This window comes from Amphiura filiformis, chromosome 5 (assembly GCF_039555335.1).
Source record: "Amphiura filiformis chromosome 5, Afil_fr2py, whole genome shotgun sequence".
Classification (NCBI taxonomy): Eukaryota; Metazoa; Echinodermata; class Ophiuroidea; order Amphilepidida; family Amphiuridae; genus Amphiura; species Amphiura filiformis.
In genome coordinates this window covers 44,367,337-44,385,723 of record NC_092632.1, presented here as the reverse complement: position 1 = coordinate 44,385,723, position 18,387 = coordinate 44,367,337, and the positions used below count along the sequence as shown (strand labels likewise).

Below are 18,387 nucleotides of genomic sequence, written 5' to 3'. Positions count from 1 at the left end.
CAAGTGTCTTTATACCATTTGCATAAAAAATGCAAATTACTTTATGTTATACATATACAATAACATAGTATGGTACAAATGAAACAAGTTTGGTTGAAATCACTTTTATTAGTTAGCATTTTTAATGAACAAAATTTTTGCACCCTCATTTTCCCTTGAGTAACAGTTGCCGACTAGTGCCGAACAGCTACAACCCTATATCTTTAAAGTTGTATACAGTGTCATACTTCTGGTGAGTGATTATAACCTTTTACCCCACAAAATTCAGTGTCCAGTTCCGACTGATTTAGACAAAACAAACAACACAAATACATTTATACACCGGTGGCATGTAGGTCATAATTCCTCGACATCAAATTGATCACAGCCAGACTCCTCTGTCAGTAACCAAGCAGATAACTTCCAAACATGTGATCATATACTACATAATCACTATGTAGTACCTCTAAAGGATTTTTGGTTAATCAGCAGATCACCAATAATGTGGTTTATGAGTATCCATTAAGCATCTCCACAAAGTAACAATGCTGTTACTCTATTGTGTACTTGGGGTGTTCCTTGGGAGCAGCGTTCAAAATTTTGGTTGTCCGTTCGCCGGGACAACTAAAAAAGTCGCCGGACAACCAAAAATACTGATTCGGTTGACCGCCGGACAGCCATAAATCTGTAGCCAAAACTCTTTGTATGTGTATCATTTAGCTGATATGGTAATATTCCATGTACGGACAACCAAAAACTTAGACGGACAACCAGAAATTGTAACCTGGTTGTCCGTGGGACAACCATTTATTTTTCCTTAATTTGAACACTGCTTGGGAGTATCCAAAGAGTAAAACTGGATTATCCAGTGTACCTGTGTAACACCTATGTGCAGTACATGTATGCTTGACATACTGTAAAGTACCTCCTTGAATATGAAGGGACATCTCACTCAATCATGTATATGACCAGCTATTACAAAGAACTACACCCTCTGGAGATGAGAGTAGGATTGTTGCTGGTTCATCACATTACTGATGAAGTCTTTCGGCGGAAGATGAAACGTCAAAAAACGTGAGTAATCAAGTGGATTTGTAAAGCACAATTTACCAATAACTGTAAAGTACCTATTCTTTAGCATGCCTATATAATATCTATGGTTTATCTTTTGAGTACTGTGTACTTCCAAGTATCTGCAATTCACTTGGAGGTATCATGTTTTGGAGAACCCTTATTTATTAGATACCACATAGGCTATCACATAGATACTAAGAAGTACATAGAAGTACATACTGAATAGATGTTTTCTAACACCACAGAGGAATGCGTAATCATTGGAAATGATTTCCAATGGAACATGAATTATGCCGTTGGATGATACTGCATGAAGGTCACACTTTATTCCATATTGAAAAGCGTTTTCCAATGATTATGCACTCCCAACGTTAGACATTCCTCTTTGGGCTGAGACCAGTGCACAACCAAATGTTACTACATTATTATGAGTATTCAATATTAGAAAAAAAATACAAGTACACATTCAAGATGCATCAATAATCACATGGAACTAATTTATGATCTTTGAGTGACATACCGTAAACGTTCGCCTAATGGCGCACCTGGGCTCCTTTGCCTTGGGGTAAATTTCATGTGCTAACACTAAATAGAGAGCTACTTCCTCTGAAATCCCAACAAGAATTAAGGGTACATGCCCTTATTTGCTGGTGGGAATTTTACGGGAGGGCACTTTTACGTTGTGCCTAAAATTCCACTTATGTCAAGGGAACCCATAGCGCCATTAGGCGAACGTTTACGGTAATTGATTTGAGGATGCCCAACCTAATGATACATATACAGTAAATACAGTTTCATTCAGTACACCTACATGTAGCATCGGCTCAGTTCTGTCTGACCAATTCTTGTTGACAGAGTTTCTACAGCCATTCCCAATGTCTGTGTTTTTCGAAGGCATCACAATGCAAGGAACTGAGACGATTCTACATGTACACCAAACTGAAGTCCAGCTGTGACGGCTGTACAGTGAGTGATATCTATTAACAAAGATGAAGGATTACCTATTTTATATTACTAGATATATTTGATATACAAAAATATATATGATCTTTTGATCTTGTAATAGCTTCTAATATAATATTTCCATCGTGTTACAAATAAAAGATAATGTTTACGCTGTTAAAATGTACGATCAGAAACCTCAAAATTAGTTTGAAAGATAAGATAACATAACATAGTAATAGTGAAACAAAAGAAAAGTCGCAAAAATAATATTGGGAATTTAGCAGGAACTTTTGAAGTTTGACGATTTTTACACCTGCACATTTTTGTTATTAGAACACAGACATGTTCGCTCTATGGCAAGACAGCTTCAAGTTTTCAGAATTGCTTGCTACTCTGTAATGACTTATGTATTTTGTACCCTGTGTATAAGCATCATGAACATTATTTGGTTGACAGAAACTGGCACTATATAAGTATTACTATTATTATTATTGATATCGAGGGGTCAGAGCCAATAGGCCCTAAGTACAAAAACGACATGTAATAATGCAGGCGTTCTTGTACTTGGGGCCTTCTGGCTCTCACACATTTCATGCATAGTGTTGCATTTAGGGCTTTACATTTTCACTGATAACAGTTTTTTGGCTAAAGCTAGAGTATGGCTATACAATCATAAGGTGGGCCAAAAATGCACTTACGGCCTTTTGGCTCTGACCCCTCAATATTATTATCTTTTTATTGATTAGTTACCATGAATACAAAATGTTTTTACTATGCATTTGATTTGTTGTTTACATATCAATATACTATTGATAAGAATTTATCTCTGGCTAGTTTATGATCATTAATTAGGGAATAATACATTTTATATTATGTATAATACATAGCCAAGACACTGATTTAGGGTCTTTGTAAGGGTCACAAGTCCTTTACAAAGATGATTCTTAATTATGATCCAATTAAGGTTTTATGTGAAGAACCAACCACTATAACAGAAGTAGATGGAAAGTTGCATTTGATGGCTTTGGGATTCTTTAAGACTACCCTACCACAGTAGGCTTCCCAATGGGGGCTTTTAAAAGGCTTCCCAAAGGGGACTCTTCAAAGGCTTCCCAATGGAGACTCTTCAAAGGCTTCCCAATGGGGACCTTTAAAGGAACAGTGCATACACTTGCAGTTACATGTGAAAATTTAAAACAGTAGCTTCTGGCATGCGTAGCAATGTCCATATATGTGCAGATATGATAATGTGTCTATTGGGCCAATCTATTGAAGCCACAAGAATGCCATAGAGTACCATTATGGTAGGTAGCAGCAGTAGCAGCAATCTTTGAGAAGCCTTTTCCTGAATGACTGATGTAGAAGACTGGCTGGCATGCATGTGGCATATACACTCTGATATTTGTAGTCCTGTTATAAAGTTCAATTTAGTGTTCATGGAGAGTCACTGCTAGGTGTTGTTAGTATTTGACTGACTTGAATGAAGCATCTTTACTGCCTGTAAATATAAAAGAACAAGAGAACAAAAAGATAACAATGGTTAATTTAGGATCTACATTTATTGATAAACTTTGATTCATAAAAAAGATTTAAAAAAGCACAGTGATTTATAGTGAGCTACGGACAGGCACAATGCCTAGATGTTGATCCACAAGCCTCAGCACACTTCACATGTTATCGCTGACCACTACGGCCCAAATCGTTCTTCCACAAACCATTAAACAACAACACAGGGACTTACAGCAAAGAAGTGCACACCCTAGACATTCCACAATCGTCCTTCGCAACCAGGATCAGCTCCCTGAGTTTCATAAAGGCTACAATAAGACAATTAGCAATAAGTTCCTTGAGAGCATACTAACCACCACCAAGATTAACCCGCAACCTCTTGCACCATATTCACATGCCTTATCGATTGAGCTAACTTGACTGCTTTGACATAAAATTGCCCAACATTTCAAACTTCCACAGAACACATGTCATGATATCACTATATGAAGACAGTACAAGGATTATTCCCTTTTAAAGACAGTAAAAGGGATGATTCCCTAGACAGTACAAGTGATGATTCCCTGTTAAAGATTCCCACTTTGGTCTGAGAAACTTATCTTAAATAAATTAACTCTCATAACTAGAGCAAAACATTTTAAATATGAGATATACAAAACCTATCAATAACATAACTGGGACATCATTTTCCCTTTCAGTAGAGAATAATACTATTGCAACAACATTCCTTTTAACTGTAAGCAAGTTGATTTCCCTTCAGTTTCTTCCCTTCCCTCGACTTGACAAATTAGTCAATTCTCAAAGCAGCTATCTCAACATCTGCATTCAAACTTGGATATGACTTAGCCTTCAGTAACATTGGTGAGGGGCCATTTCATAAGAGTAGGGAGGAATACCATGGAGTAGTCTATTTACATATAGTTTATTCTTCTATCTCCAAAGGCTATACAGGTGAAAATAACTACTGCCATGGACCTCGGCAGGATGTGTATGCAGGTGAATAGTGCAATGTACCTACGTCAGCATGACAGGGATGGCAACTAACTATATAGTGTAGCATTAAAAGAGAAATACATGGCGAGCAATAATCATCCCAACCATGTGTGTGTGTACAATGTATATGAAGCAAGTATGCACAATGAGTAACTCTTGTTAGCAAAAAAAATTTTCCAACTTTTACATTATACTACAATACTATAATATAAAATTTACCTGCTAAGTTGTGTGCAAAATGTATCAGCCTCTCATGATCTTCTCCCCCCCCAAAAAAAAAACCCAAAAAACCCCCAACAACAACAATATTGCTATGCTTCTAACAGCATGCTACCAGAATTAAAAGGCCTTGTTGTCTATACTTGAATATCTTACAATGTACGGACTTCACATCACATCACCTTTAAATGTGTTACTTCAAATTTATTACAAAACATTGAAAGCTGGCAACTTTATTAGGACAATTTACAGACTCAATACATCCATGGACCAAATGGAAGTCCTATGCTCAAAAATTAACATATATCTGATTTAAATCCTGTGGTAAATTTGAATTACTCCATGATGAAAATTAGTATCTTATCGATTATTACTGTGTTCTTGACATACTGTGGTAAAGATATAGAAATTTGGCTATTCTATTAAAAATCCACACTACCCCTGTGGAAGATTTTGGAAATATCTTCCACAGGGGGAATATACATTTCAAATGGAATGAACACATTAGGCAGCTCCATTTGAATTTTATACACCCTCTGCGAAAGATTCAACCTGAATCTTTTACAGAGGGAGAATGAGTTTTAAATGGAGCTGCAGAGGGAGAATGAGTTTCAAATGGAGCTACCTAATGTGTTCATTCCATTTGAAATACATACTCCCCCTGTGGCAGAGGATTTTAAATGGAATAGCCCAATATTTGTTGCTTATTGTTACCTTTTGCATAGCAATAATCCATGTCATTGACTGTTTCCTTGTGTTGTCCTCTGGTACCATCATGGTCACTTCGCGCAATTCATCTATGTACTTGTAACGAATTGTGATAGCTTTAGGTGGTGTAGGATGCCCTTTAAAATAATACAACAGAAATAAACTTGAGTTATAATGTAGTCTCACATCCTCAGTGTATATAATTTAAGGGCATACTAAAAACATCATAAATAATGTGCATCAACATATGAAACCGAAGCCAAAATATGGTCTGTAGTCTGAATGTTAGTCACAAATTGCCATATAGTGGCTCTTTGAAAGAACTGATGCCAATCCCAAAGTTGCAGTCAACTGTTATTCACTAAAAATGTTTGCTTTGTTATTATATTGCTTTGTAATCCGTAGCCAGTCAAATGGTAGTCATGAGGTATCATTGGTGCTTGCCCTCCCCCAGCATGGCTTCGCTAAGGCTACTCACCCCCTCACCTCTCACAAGGGTCTTTAACAATGACTAGGTTGTTACTTTTGTTTTGTGAATGTCTGGTTTTGTGATTGTAAGTGTTAGTGAAATAAAAGATGCAATGCATTATCCACTTCATACAATCAAGCTTAATGCTGAGCATCAGTAACAAGGAATAAAGCAGTTCTGGTAATTTACCTACCTTCATCAGAAAATTTAATGAATGTATCCCCACCATATATGCATCAGATTCACAAATCTAATTTATATGAATTATTCTGTATTTTGGTCTGTGTAAGTTTGATAAATTAAAAAAACTTGTATACACTAAACTTCTGGTGTTTGAAAAAAGTGATTATTGGGATTCCATGAATAACATAGTTATAACACATTTGTTTCATGTGAAAAAAAACTCAAAAGGCCTTTTAAAGACTACTGTTTAATACAAGGAGATTTTCATAAGCATTGAGTGTCTTTTAATACAAGTTTCAAGGAGGTAATTAATTCAACAGCTTATCGATCGATCTCAATGGTCATATCTGAGTCTTGATCATTCAGTCAGTCACCACTGACGTCATCTCAATCTGATAATCATCCATTAGGCGACCTAAAAAAACACGACTCTGTTCTACGTGGTGATGACAGACCATCAAGTAAGGTTGGATGGTTATTTTGTGTGTGTAAATCACCAATAATTGAAAATGTTTCCCACTGTTGTTTTAAAGTCATAACCTATCCAATTAATAATTGCAACAAGAATGACTGATTTTACACGTACACAGCAAAAAAATCTCTACAATACAATCTCTTGGTTGTCCGGACCTGTAGAACAGGGTTATTTTTTTACAGTCTTATGAGCAAATGTAACTCCATCCATCGCTAGACAACGGTGAGTGTAAATGTCATCAGTGCAACTGAGAACCTAAGGTTCTTTCCAACTGACATTAATGACATCACTGTAAGTGGCTCAAGGATTTGAAACCATCCATAATGTATCTAAATACATAGTCTAGACACTATTACATGGCTAAAACAATAATCAAAAGCAGTATAAAGATGTGGGGCATCTGCATTATCATCAATCACAAATGAAATCACACAACATGGCATCTTGTTAAGTTGAAAGCTTTAATTTTGGATCAAATTTTCATCAAACATTACTCACAATTTGAAAGAATTTGAAACAAACACCAGAACATGCAATTCTAGTTAATACTGTAAAGCATTAAATGTTTGTTTGCTTGAAAATTTCATGAATTTCAAGTGTGCGGTTGATTCAAGAAATTTTCATGCCTCCAGCAGAAATATGGGTTTCTCAAAAAATGCCAAATTTGAATGCCACAAAAATATCATGCTTTACATGTATAATAACTGCAGACATGAAACTAACCATTAGTGAAAACAGCTGAAAATGCTCTAAAAAAGCTGAAAACAGCACAAAATTGGTGTAAAATATCTCAAATTGGGCTGAAAATAAAATAAAATGTGTAAATTTGAGCAAAAAAAAAGAGGCAATCAGCTAAAAAGCTGAAAAGTTTCAGGTCTGAGTAGTTTACCTACATGTAACTCCCAACTGTGGGTTACCTGCACAGACCCCTGACACAGATTATCTTGGTTTGCATATCATTTTACCCCCGAGAAGAAATCTTAGATTTCCCATAATGCATTTCTTTCCTGTACTCAGTTGCTGTTGATAGGTGTTGATAGATTGATAGTATCACCATAGACCCATGTTGCACTGAATAGCAAATCAGTACAGGTAAAAATGCATTGTGGGAAGTCTAAGAATATTCTCTGATTTTACACTTTTAGCTCAATTTATATTCCATCCCTGGGCAACGAGCGACTAGTTTCTAGCCAATGAGGTAGCATACTTTTGGTTGCGTTGGGAGAAGCGCACTACCTCATTTGTCAAATACCAATCGCTTATCGTTCAGTGATGAAGTACAAATTCAGTTTTTAAACTGAATTATAGTGTTAAAATACACAAATCCAATACTGCAAATTAATATTCATGTACATGCTCTATCCTGTGCAAAACAACATGTCACATGATGTACAATCCATGCTTCAAACGATGCACTAAAATACTGTAAAATACAAGACACACACAATGCAGAACAAGCAACATGGCATTCAATGACTCACCATGTGAATGGTTCATATGTGAAAAAATGAAAACATACAAACAAAAATTAACCATATATTCTCAATCAACATTGGTGGTACTTATGAAGATCCCAGTGGAAGGACTTGAGTGTTAATAAATAGTTCCAACATGAAACGGTTCCCATATAAAATACTTTAGTAGCTTGTCTATATTAAGAAATCAAACTATACTTGTATCAATTAAAATATTTATTAAGACGAAGAGACAAAAATATACACAAATTTTCAAACAAAATGGGTAATGTTTCTGGAAACAGGATACCTTAAAAAATTAACTTAAATCACAAATTCCACTGCTCTCAACAATATGTGGATCCTGGGTTTTTCTACCGGAAATTGACCAAAATTACAGGTAAATCCATCTCCTTTGTTATAATATGCCAAATATGCCACAAAATATTGTGGAAAGGCATTGCTGTCAAACTGCCTTCCGGTATTAGAGCCCGGGGGGCCACTCACATAAATGGTCTGTACACATGCGTGACCAAAAAAACAAGTAAAATTGGGTGTTTTTTTAGGCAAGGCAAGTTACGCGCTTGACGCATTTAGGGTCTAAAAAACAAACATTTTCAAGAATAAGGGTAGTTTTCTGAATCTGAACAACTTGTTTAGGGTACCTTTTCAAATTTTTGGTAAATTACGAGTCCAAAAAGGGTACATTTGTTGCATTTTTTACTAGCCATACTCATTAGGGGGTAAATTCTATATTAAATTACCTTATTAATGGGCTAAATTTGCTGGTAGGGTAAAACTCGTTTAGGGGGTGTTTGAAAAGAATTTGGTCACGCATGCGTACACTGTCATATTTGAGTGGTCCCCCGGGTATTAGAGAAACCCAAAACACCCACACATACCAAGACATCCAAACTAACTCAGCACTTGGCTGTCATTCAGTTGCAAGATGATTTTCATTCATATCAATGATTGAATCTTCAAACTGACACACAAGATGATAATGAGTAGTTGCTGACACACAATCTGGCCCCCTCCCCAAACAAACACATTATGTGCAAGTGTTCAACACTTTTAAGGCTTCAATTCGACCAGACCAGGCGGGTTGGCAATCGGCAACATACTAGTACGTCTAGGCTGTGTATTCTACATTGTATGTACAATACTTGCTGGGATGATCGTTGACAGTATTAAAATTTGTGAAAATACTTAAGGGGGTACTACACCCCTGTGGTAAATTTGTGACTATTTTTGCATTTTTCTCAAAAAATAATAACACGCTGGTAACAAAAGTTATGTATATTATTGGGGCAAGGAATCCAATTACTACACTGAAATTTCAGTGACTCAAGACAAGCGGTTCAGTATATATGATAGGAAATAAAGTACATCCTAGCGGTACCTTATTTCTTATCATAAATAACTAATCGCTTGTCTTGGGTCACTGAAATTCCAGTGTAGTAATTGATTCCATGCCCCAATAATATACATAACTTTTGTTACCACTGCGTTATTAGTTTTTGCGAAAAATGCAAAAATAGACACAAAATTATCGAGGGGTGTAGTACCCCTTAAAATACTATGAAGCACTGCAGTCTTAGGGTTTTTTAGCACTTCTCTTAAAGTTGGCTTTTATGTTGACATATCCAAATTTATGTTGACACGTTGACATATTCGTAATGTTTACAGAGTATAATCATAGCACATGTCGACAACAGCACTAGCAAAAACCCACAGCGAATCAGCTCATCAATCAAAGTATATAGCTGATAGCATCATGCCCATCTCTTTTTTTTATGTAGGTTACACTTTAAGTAAATGTGAAAATGCCATGGACATTGGTTGCACTAATCTCCCATCATTATCTTCATTCAAGACTATTACATTGTATCTGAAGTAGATGATATATACATGAGGCATTCAAAAATAAAGTAACACAATGATATAGAAACAAGACTAATGATTATTTCACTATTACTTACAAATGATGATGTGGGGTGATAATTGTACATAACGTCATGAATATAGTTGTTGCAAAAATTCATTAAAAACATGGTTTGTACCCTTTCAATGTCTTACATACATACATTTGAGACATTTATATAGCGCTACATACATAAAGAGCGCAGCGCATATGACAAAAATGACAAAATAACATGGCAAAAGATGAAACCAGTCTTGAAACTGTCATTTAAATAGAATTTCTGTCACACTGCCTTAAGAAAGGAGGTGCACATGGCTTTTGATTAGATTTGAGCTTCTAGTAAGCCATGGCAAATTAAGTTAACTCCACACACAATTGAATAAAATAAAAGCAAAATTTCAACAAGTTCATGTAATTTCTTACATATATATGTGAAAGGACAGGCAAACATGTGAAATGAGCTCCAGTGTGCTTAAAATAGTAAAACAAAATTCAAATATATAAATGTGCTCCAGTGTGCTTAAAATAGTAAAACAAAAATCAAATTATGATATCTTTTAAACTTGAGATGGTAAAACAAATGTACTCACTTACACACAATTCCCCCTTGCCCTCACACATACAAAACCCAAACACACCCCACAGTTCTCAAATTAAATTTTGAAAATCCATCAAGACATCATTAAGTAATAAAAAAAACAAGAAATAGAAGAAATCAATATACATTATTTTAAAAGATTTATTAAAATTGAAGGCAAAATCTAAATTTGAAAAGTTTTCTAAATATGAAGACAATACAGATTGTTATAAAAACACTAAATTTGACATTCTATTCTCAACGAAGACAGCATTTTACTAAACAAACCACAAATTTGACTTTCTTTTCCGATCTGAATGAAGACAACACCAGAGACAGCACTTAATAAATCAGAAAAGACAAATCTAAATTTGAAATTCTACAGAAAGAAAGATGTTTAATAAATAAAAATCCAATATTTCCCTGTGAAGTGTAGCCCATGGCAATACAGCCTTGGCCTTTCAGACCTGAACCAAACCAATACACAGAATCAATATTTACTTGCACTTGGCAATGACCGAACTGGTTTTGAATTTTTAACTTTCACCTATTCCCCGATTACTTTGGATTCAGTTGTTTCTTGTATTAGGATACTGTCCAGTACTAGTCACAAAGGACATTCACATTCTGTATTCATGGTATTCGCATGGATTGAATGCAAAATGTTCAATTTTGATTTATTGAAATACAAAAAAATACACAGAATTATACCACATGACTTATTGACTTACATGACCCATGAAGTTGTTCTACCTTGTTGTGAAGTGCAATTTAAGGGAAGGGGTATGAGCGTTTGGACAGTATTTATTGTGGGACATTAGAGCACATCAGACATATCGAATTGCATTCTGAATACGAAGAATGTCCTTCTGATATCAAATAATTTTGATTTTTGAAATTCGCAATGTAATACACATTTTATGGCAAATCATTAAAATTGATATTTTTGATATTTAACAGTACTTGAAGTAAACTTTATAAATCTGATGATTTATACTTAAAGTGTATGTAGGTGGGATGAAAAGCTGAGGAATTTAAATTTTTGACCTTTCGTATTGAAGATATGGATTTTTTTCCCCAAAACACAAAAAAATAGGTCTTTTGGGGAAAAAAAGTCATATCTTCAATATAAAAGGTCAAAATTTTCAATTGATCGTCAGCTTTTCCTCCCAGTTACATACACTTTAAGAATATATCATTAGATTTATAAAATTTATTTCGAGGACTGTTATATATCAAAAATTTGAAAAATATCAAATTTTAATAATTTGTCATAAAATTTGTATTATATCGTGAATTTCAAAAATGAAAATTATTTTATATCAGAAATACATGCTTCGTATTCAGAATGCAATTCGATAAGTCTGAGGTGCTCTCATGTCCCACAAAAAATACTGTCGAAACGTCATAAACGCTCATTCTAGATCCCTTAACCTAACACTTTTGGGAGTGGTTTGATATTGGAGGTACCCTACATGTTACCTTACCCCACCCTGCTGAAGGGAAGGTATTCAGGCTATAGTATTTTGTAGTATACCGTAATGTTAGTGAAGAGGAGAGTGGTTGGGGCAATGTCTTGTAACTGTGGCAAGGGGTAGAATGAGAGGGTTTGCATACAGCAGGTGAGTTGAGATGAGGGGGTCTGGGAGGCACTTTGGGCCAGGACAGGGCTGCTGGTCTTCAGTTAGGGCTCATATTGAAATACCCTACCACATTTTCACACAGAAAGGCAGGATTCCCCTCGCTAAGCGCGCGCCTCAGGAAAGCTCGGTCATAAAACGGATGGATTATATGCATCAGTGATACACCCTGCCCAGGATTTTAACAAAAGAAGGCTAGCACAGGAAAGCTGCAGGATAGCGCACACCTTCCTGTGTAAGGGAATTTCAATATGAGCCCTTATGGAGTTATGGCATGGGCTTCCCTTTGTTTTGCCTTTAGGATTCTTTTGCAAGTGTTATTTAAAATCTCAATAAACCTTGTAGGTAAGAGTTGTGGAGTTTTTTTTTGTTGTGGTTTTTTTTTTTGTTTTTGGTCAAATTTCTGGGGTCACATTTTTGCAGTGATGAGAGGCCCGGTGCTACGACCACAACACCAACCCACTCTTTCTTTTAATGTATGAAAGGCTACCATCTAATGACTCCTATTTTGCCCAATTTATACCGATAGCTCCTTATTTTGTTTGAGAGTAGAGCAAGGTAGTGTATTAAACTTGGGGAAATTTCCAACTCATCCATGACAACACGCCTGCACGGAGGCTTAGAATACGTAGGCTACTGACGCAGCAGATGTGTATAATTACACCTCTAAAATGGCAAATTGTGTTCATTCAATTGGCCATCTGAGTGTACTAGTTCTATCCTGTAAACAAGTTGATCACTATTTGGAAAGTGACTATGCACAGAATAATGATATAACTACGTGACACAGGCATAGATATTTGTATTTGCTAAAATGCAATTGTGCTGCCTCGTTTCTAATTCTAGTTAGCCAGACATGTTGAAATTTCATTTAAGGCAATCACGGATGTAGCTGCTGAGATCCCATGAGTCTCGCGTTGTGATAGCATAGTGCAGAGTTATCGAGGTTAAAAGCATGTGTTGTCTATTCTGAGTGATTTTAAGGGAGTATCTTTGGCTTTATCAAAGAACTACTAAATTAATACTTGTGCTTGCAGATGTTACATGTGGTAGTTTATGTCTATTGAACAATGAAAATTGTAAATAATGTAAGGTCAGAAATGTTTCAAAATTTTATCAAATTTACTTTGTGTGCCAACATCTTGCCCCATGGGATGCTGGCCATCACGATATTTTGAATTTTCAAGCCCTTTTTGACCATTTTTGTCTAACTTTCCCCCTTCCAACCCACCTGTAGAAAAGTCCCCTAGCAATGTAATAGCCCATCCTATCCTTCATATCAATTCAGTATAAATACTGAACTTAACTGACTCATCATATTGATATACATGCCACTTTAATAATTCGATAATCAACTGCAAAGCAATTCACCTTTCCGAATACACCATACTTATCTTGCCGTTTGTTTGTTTTAAGACTACCTTTCATTACTCTGATACATAGTCTGGTCTGGCGATGCCAAGTACCTGTCTACATCCACAGTAAAGTCTTTGTATTTCAATCAAACCCAAGGGTCAATGAGGATGTCACTTGTAACATCATCGCTACCTCTTGACAGTTTACCTGAGTGTAATGCCAATAGTCAATGGATAGATACTGATTGCAGGTTGATGAATGTCTCCTACTTCTAAGATCAATAACTCTCAACATCACCACGCACCTGATCATGTTACCTCAAATTGGCTACCTGTGAGAGCATCACATATTTCAATTGTGTATAATGTGGAAATACAACAAAAAATGCTAATTTGGATTAGTGAGATCAGTCTGCTCACATACTGGCAATCTTTATTGACTAGTATTCAGTAGTATTCAAAATTACAAGATGTGCCCGTCAATTACAAGATATTCCCGTTGATCATGCCACTGTCTTTGCATGGAAAATCCCCTTGTAATTTGCTTGCAATATACTCTTACTGTCTTTTTCTATTCATCAGTTTAGTATATTGATGTGATTTGGCATTTACCCAGGAAAATTAATTCCCTGTAAATAAAGATATCGGTTCTTTAGATATGAATAAATTTCTATGGCTAAAAAAATCACCCTAATTTCATACTGCCCATGTGAAAGATATGTTCAGAATCTTCCACAGGGATAGTGTGGATTTTAAATAGAATAGCCCAATTATCCAAAAGGATCTCCCATACCAACTCTGACACAAACTTGCCTGTTCTTTATTTACTCATATTCCTCATCCACCCCCGCCTTTTAACAATCCAAACACATTGTGATGGCTCTGGTGTATGGTTACGGTCAGCACATACAGGAACTGTCAACCTCTTGTGTTACTTAAAATAAGAGCTATCCACATTGGTTGTTTTTGATGATAGCAACTATAGCTAGCATAACACACTGTCTCCTATCATATACAGTTGCTTTTACAGCTAAATATGTGTGCTTTATGAGCAATGTCAAAGCACAAGTACCAAATATTGAATGCAGGAAAAGAAATATGTAAGAACATCATGAAGAAAATGCATTATGCCTGGAGAAGTGGGGGAAGTGTAGGGAAAGTGAGATGAAATATAAGAAGAGGTAGCGAAGGAAAAACGTTATGACCTGATGAGTAGTACATGGATAGAACACATGGATGAGGTAAACATAATTATGATGACGAAAGAATGGTTAGAAAGTTAAAAATTCAACATTTACGAACAGCAGATTTGATCCTAGTTGGTAACATACTTCAACTTTTTTCTTTTGGCATATTATGGCAATTACCATCACTTGACACATTGATTTTAGATGATTCCCTCAAACAAAACTTGAAAAGAATGTAAATGTATTTATGGGATTTAATTACATATACCTATAACGCCCTAACACTTAACCTTACCCTAACATATTTAGACAATTGATATGAAATAACAATAGTAACACAAATTTAGTCAGTTCTGAAGTTCTTACACACCACAAGATGTTTACATCTTCATAGTTACTCCCTAAACTATAGTGTACACACAAATATGAATAACACTTACCCCTTCCCCCCCTCCCACACACACACCCTGTTGCACACAAATACAAACCAATACTGGATCTCCACAAGGAAGTTAGTTATATTTATGAATCAAGCTCATAATACAAGTTTTTGCATTCTTGAAACATGAAATCAGATAACATAAAAAGTCTGATCTGTATGTTAACAATATTTTACATTACAAATAGTGAAGTAAACTACTTGTGATGCATAATATTGTCAAGATTCGCAAGCACGACATTTTTTGGATACAACCTCTTGAGAACCTTGAAATTCCTGAAAAAAAGGGGTCAAAAATGAAAACCTAATCTGACTTCACTTTACAGTATGCTCTATCTGTAACACAAAACATTTCCACATAAGCTTAATATACAAACCTGTACCTTGATTTGGATCTCCGATAGTCTGTATCTGAACCCCTTCAATGCTTATAAGACTCATTGGATCACACACCCACTGGGTTACTCTGTTGTTTTCTTTGTCTGGTTTCTCGGTATTAAAAATTAAATTTCTGAAATCAAGAAGAAAGAAAATTATTGAAATCATTGGTGGCATTATCTGATCTACTCAGGCCAAGTTGTAAATTATGAATGTAGAATATTTTTTAGGAAAACAGAACCAGAAACTCAATTGCACTAGAAATGACTTTGGTCTGACCAGCTCAGATCATGTCAACTACATAAGGTGTATGCAAATCATTAATCTCAAGCATTATGTTTACAATCAACAAATCAGAACAATTTGGAAAAATCTGAATGTAACATTTCATGTACAAACAGCACAATAGTGTACAAACATCCTCTGAGGACTCAACCATTTTAATATCAAACTGATTACAAATCATATCTCAACCTCCCTAAAGTATTCAGTAGTCATTCTTCCTCACTCCTTAATGTCATTACCCATGAATAAATAGTGATATTAAATTGATCATACATGCAGCGGAAGAAAAGCGATTTAGTGACATTAATGTAAACAGATTACACAATATACAGCAAACTGACTTTTAATTAAATACTTTGAATCCCTCAGGCAAACTGCAAACGTTTGAAGTAAATTGTGGGTTTATGATTTTACGGCTGCCTTTGTGTTTGTGTAACAGTTTCTATATTCAGCATATAATATTTTATTAAAACTTCAATTTGGAATTCTTGTATGTTCACACTTTTCATACAATTTCAATATTTGTTCTTGATTTCTTATCTCTATGACGCCCCATAATATACCGTATTTCAGTCAAATAAACAATAAACGCCCAAGCGTTACATTTTCCCAAGGGGGGCGTTTATTCAAGGTCAATTTTAGAACGATAATTCCGTTAAAATCATTAGGTAAACTAAAACACATGCTAAAATGACGAACTATGAACTAGAAACACTGACTTCTGGCTCACTTCCGGTTTCTGATCCAGATTTTCGCCAATTATTGACGCTATTATCGACCATGTGCGCAACTTGGTAAGCTTACTACACAAGATAGCATGGAAATATCAGCATTTTTGAAACATCTTTGTTGAAAAAAGTGGTGGGGGCGTTTATTTGAGGGGGGGGCGACTATTTGACGAAATACGGTATGGTGTAAGTTGTGGTGCCCATATTTCTATGGAGAGAGTGGTTCTCTAAAGCGAGTATGGACCCCTGGCCACAAATGATAGAAATAAATAGAAAGGTGCTTTCAGGCATGAAAACTGGTCTTAAAAAACACTGAAAACCATGTTGGTTTTTTTACCATTTTCTGTTAATTTGATTCAGAAATAAGCTGTGTGAAACACTGAAAACAACAACCAAAATGCTGAAATCAGCTAAAACACTGACAATTTTCATGCCTGTACTTTGGCCAATTAAGTTTATCAATCCTAGCCCTAAAATAGAGCTGAAAATGAATAGTCACATTCTGACTTAATTTTGATTCATTTCTATATGCTGCCTTTAATTCTCCTTAGTAAATAACATTCTTAAAACTTCTTTTGATACATAGCTGAAGAAATGTGAAGTAACTTAACTTTCTACAACATTAGAAATACAGACTTGACTATCAACAATTCTGATCTACATATATGTAAAGACATGCCACAACTCATGCAGCAGCAGATCTATGGTAACTGTAGGCAAAGTCTGTACCATCGTTTGCACGGCATTATGTTCTAGTTATATATATGCCATGTATGTCACTGACCCAAATTCAAGAGACTTGTTTGTACCATGTTAAAATAACAAAATCAATTCTGCACAGGAAAGGCTTAGGTTATGATTATGGATAAACCTTACTGGTGATATGTAAAAATAACAAAATAATTAACAACAGTTAAATGCCAATAAAATGCTATAGTTTGATCATTACAAAAAAATTGTTGTCATTTTAAAGGTGGGAGTCTGATTGTAACACATGTTTTCCAGTAACATTGAGGTGCACCGCTTACATTTGTAAACATTCTTATTTCAAGTTTTGAGTTTGATTTGCTGGGGTTTGGATTCTAAAAGCAGAAATGTGTATCACAGTGGTCCATAGAATAGTACATGACTTCCAGGGTGGGGTACCCCCAAACTCTAATATTTGGCTGTAAACATTTGACGAGCGCACACTACCGTGATGTTGCAAAGTTGGAGCTAGAAACGTGTATGGCGCACTCTGCAACAGCAGATCACCTCAACAGCCAATCGGATATAATTGTGTTTCAACGCAGTAAACACGCGATGTACGCTTAAAATACCCTTTAGTCAAAAGTCAAAAAATATTTCAGGCCCAAGATTTCACTGGCATTATGAGAAAAATACAAGTTTTCACCTGCTATCAAATTCTGCACTTTCATTGGGTAAATTTAATGTTGAACAACGTTTTTTTTGTTGCCTTAGTGGAATTTTTCAATTCCAAAAACACAACACACTGGTATGCTTTTAACTTTAAGTTCCATTCTGTTGTTTTGCTGTTGTTGTTTGATTGCAATTATTCACGGATTGACATTAATATCCTCTCACAATTTCTCAGCGCAATGTCATAATATCTACGTCATCAATGATCATCAATAATAGCCATTTGCATTTGATATAATGCAGACAACATTTTTTTTATGAAGAACATCACTAGGATCCACAACATGCTAATCTATCAGGGGCACAGTTCTTGAACCCCAATACATTTGTACATTCAATGAATGACCTTTGAAAATTTGGGTACAAAAACTCATACTCTGCAACTTGAGGTCAAATTTTGCACTATGATTATGTAATTGAGGTTATTGGACTATGCCATTGGGATGA

The 18,387-nt window shown here is 35.4% G+C and overlaps 1 protein-coding gene and 1 long non-coding RNA gene across 3 annotated transcripts in view; both read right to left on the bottom strand.

Moving 5' to 3' along the window:
* Positions 1 to 756: 756 nt before the first annotated feature.
* On the bottom strand, positions 757 to 1,256 carry LOC140153198 (uncharacterized). The gene is made up of 2 exons (XR_011859076.1): positions 1,107 to 1,256; positions 757 to 904 (listed from the first exon to the last, which is right to left on the bottom strand). It is a non-coding gene; the product is annotated as an uncharacterized lncRNA (long non-coding RNA).
* A 5-nt stretch (positions 1,257 to 1,261) lies between these two features.
* The window catches only part of LOC140153196 (zinc finger FYVE domain-containing protein 21-like), a 42,654-nt gene continuing 25,528 nt past the window's right edge, over positions 1,262 to 18,387 (bottom strand). Inside the window, exons 5-7 of one of the 2 annotated variants that reach the window (XM_072175879.1) lie at positions 15,514 to 15,641; positions 5,434 to 5,564; positions 1,262 to 3,496 (exon numbers count right to left, since the gene is read on the bottom strand). In XM_072175879.1, the coding sequence (XP_072031980.1) occupies positions 3,449 to 3,496; positions 5,434 to 5,564; positions 15,514 to 15,641 (307 nt within the window). In that variant the 3' untranslated portion in view covers positions 1,262 to 3,448. The remainder of the gene's footprint in view (positions 3,497 to 5,433; positions 5,565 to 15,513; positions 15,642 to 18,387) is intronic. The other variant, XM_072175880.1, reaches the window with a different exon arrangement.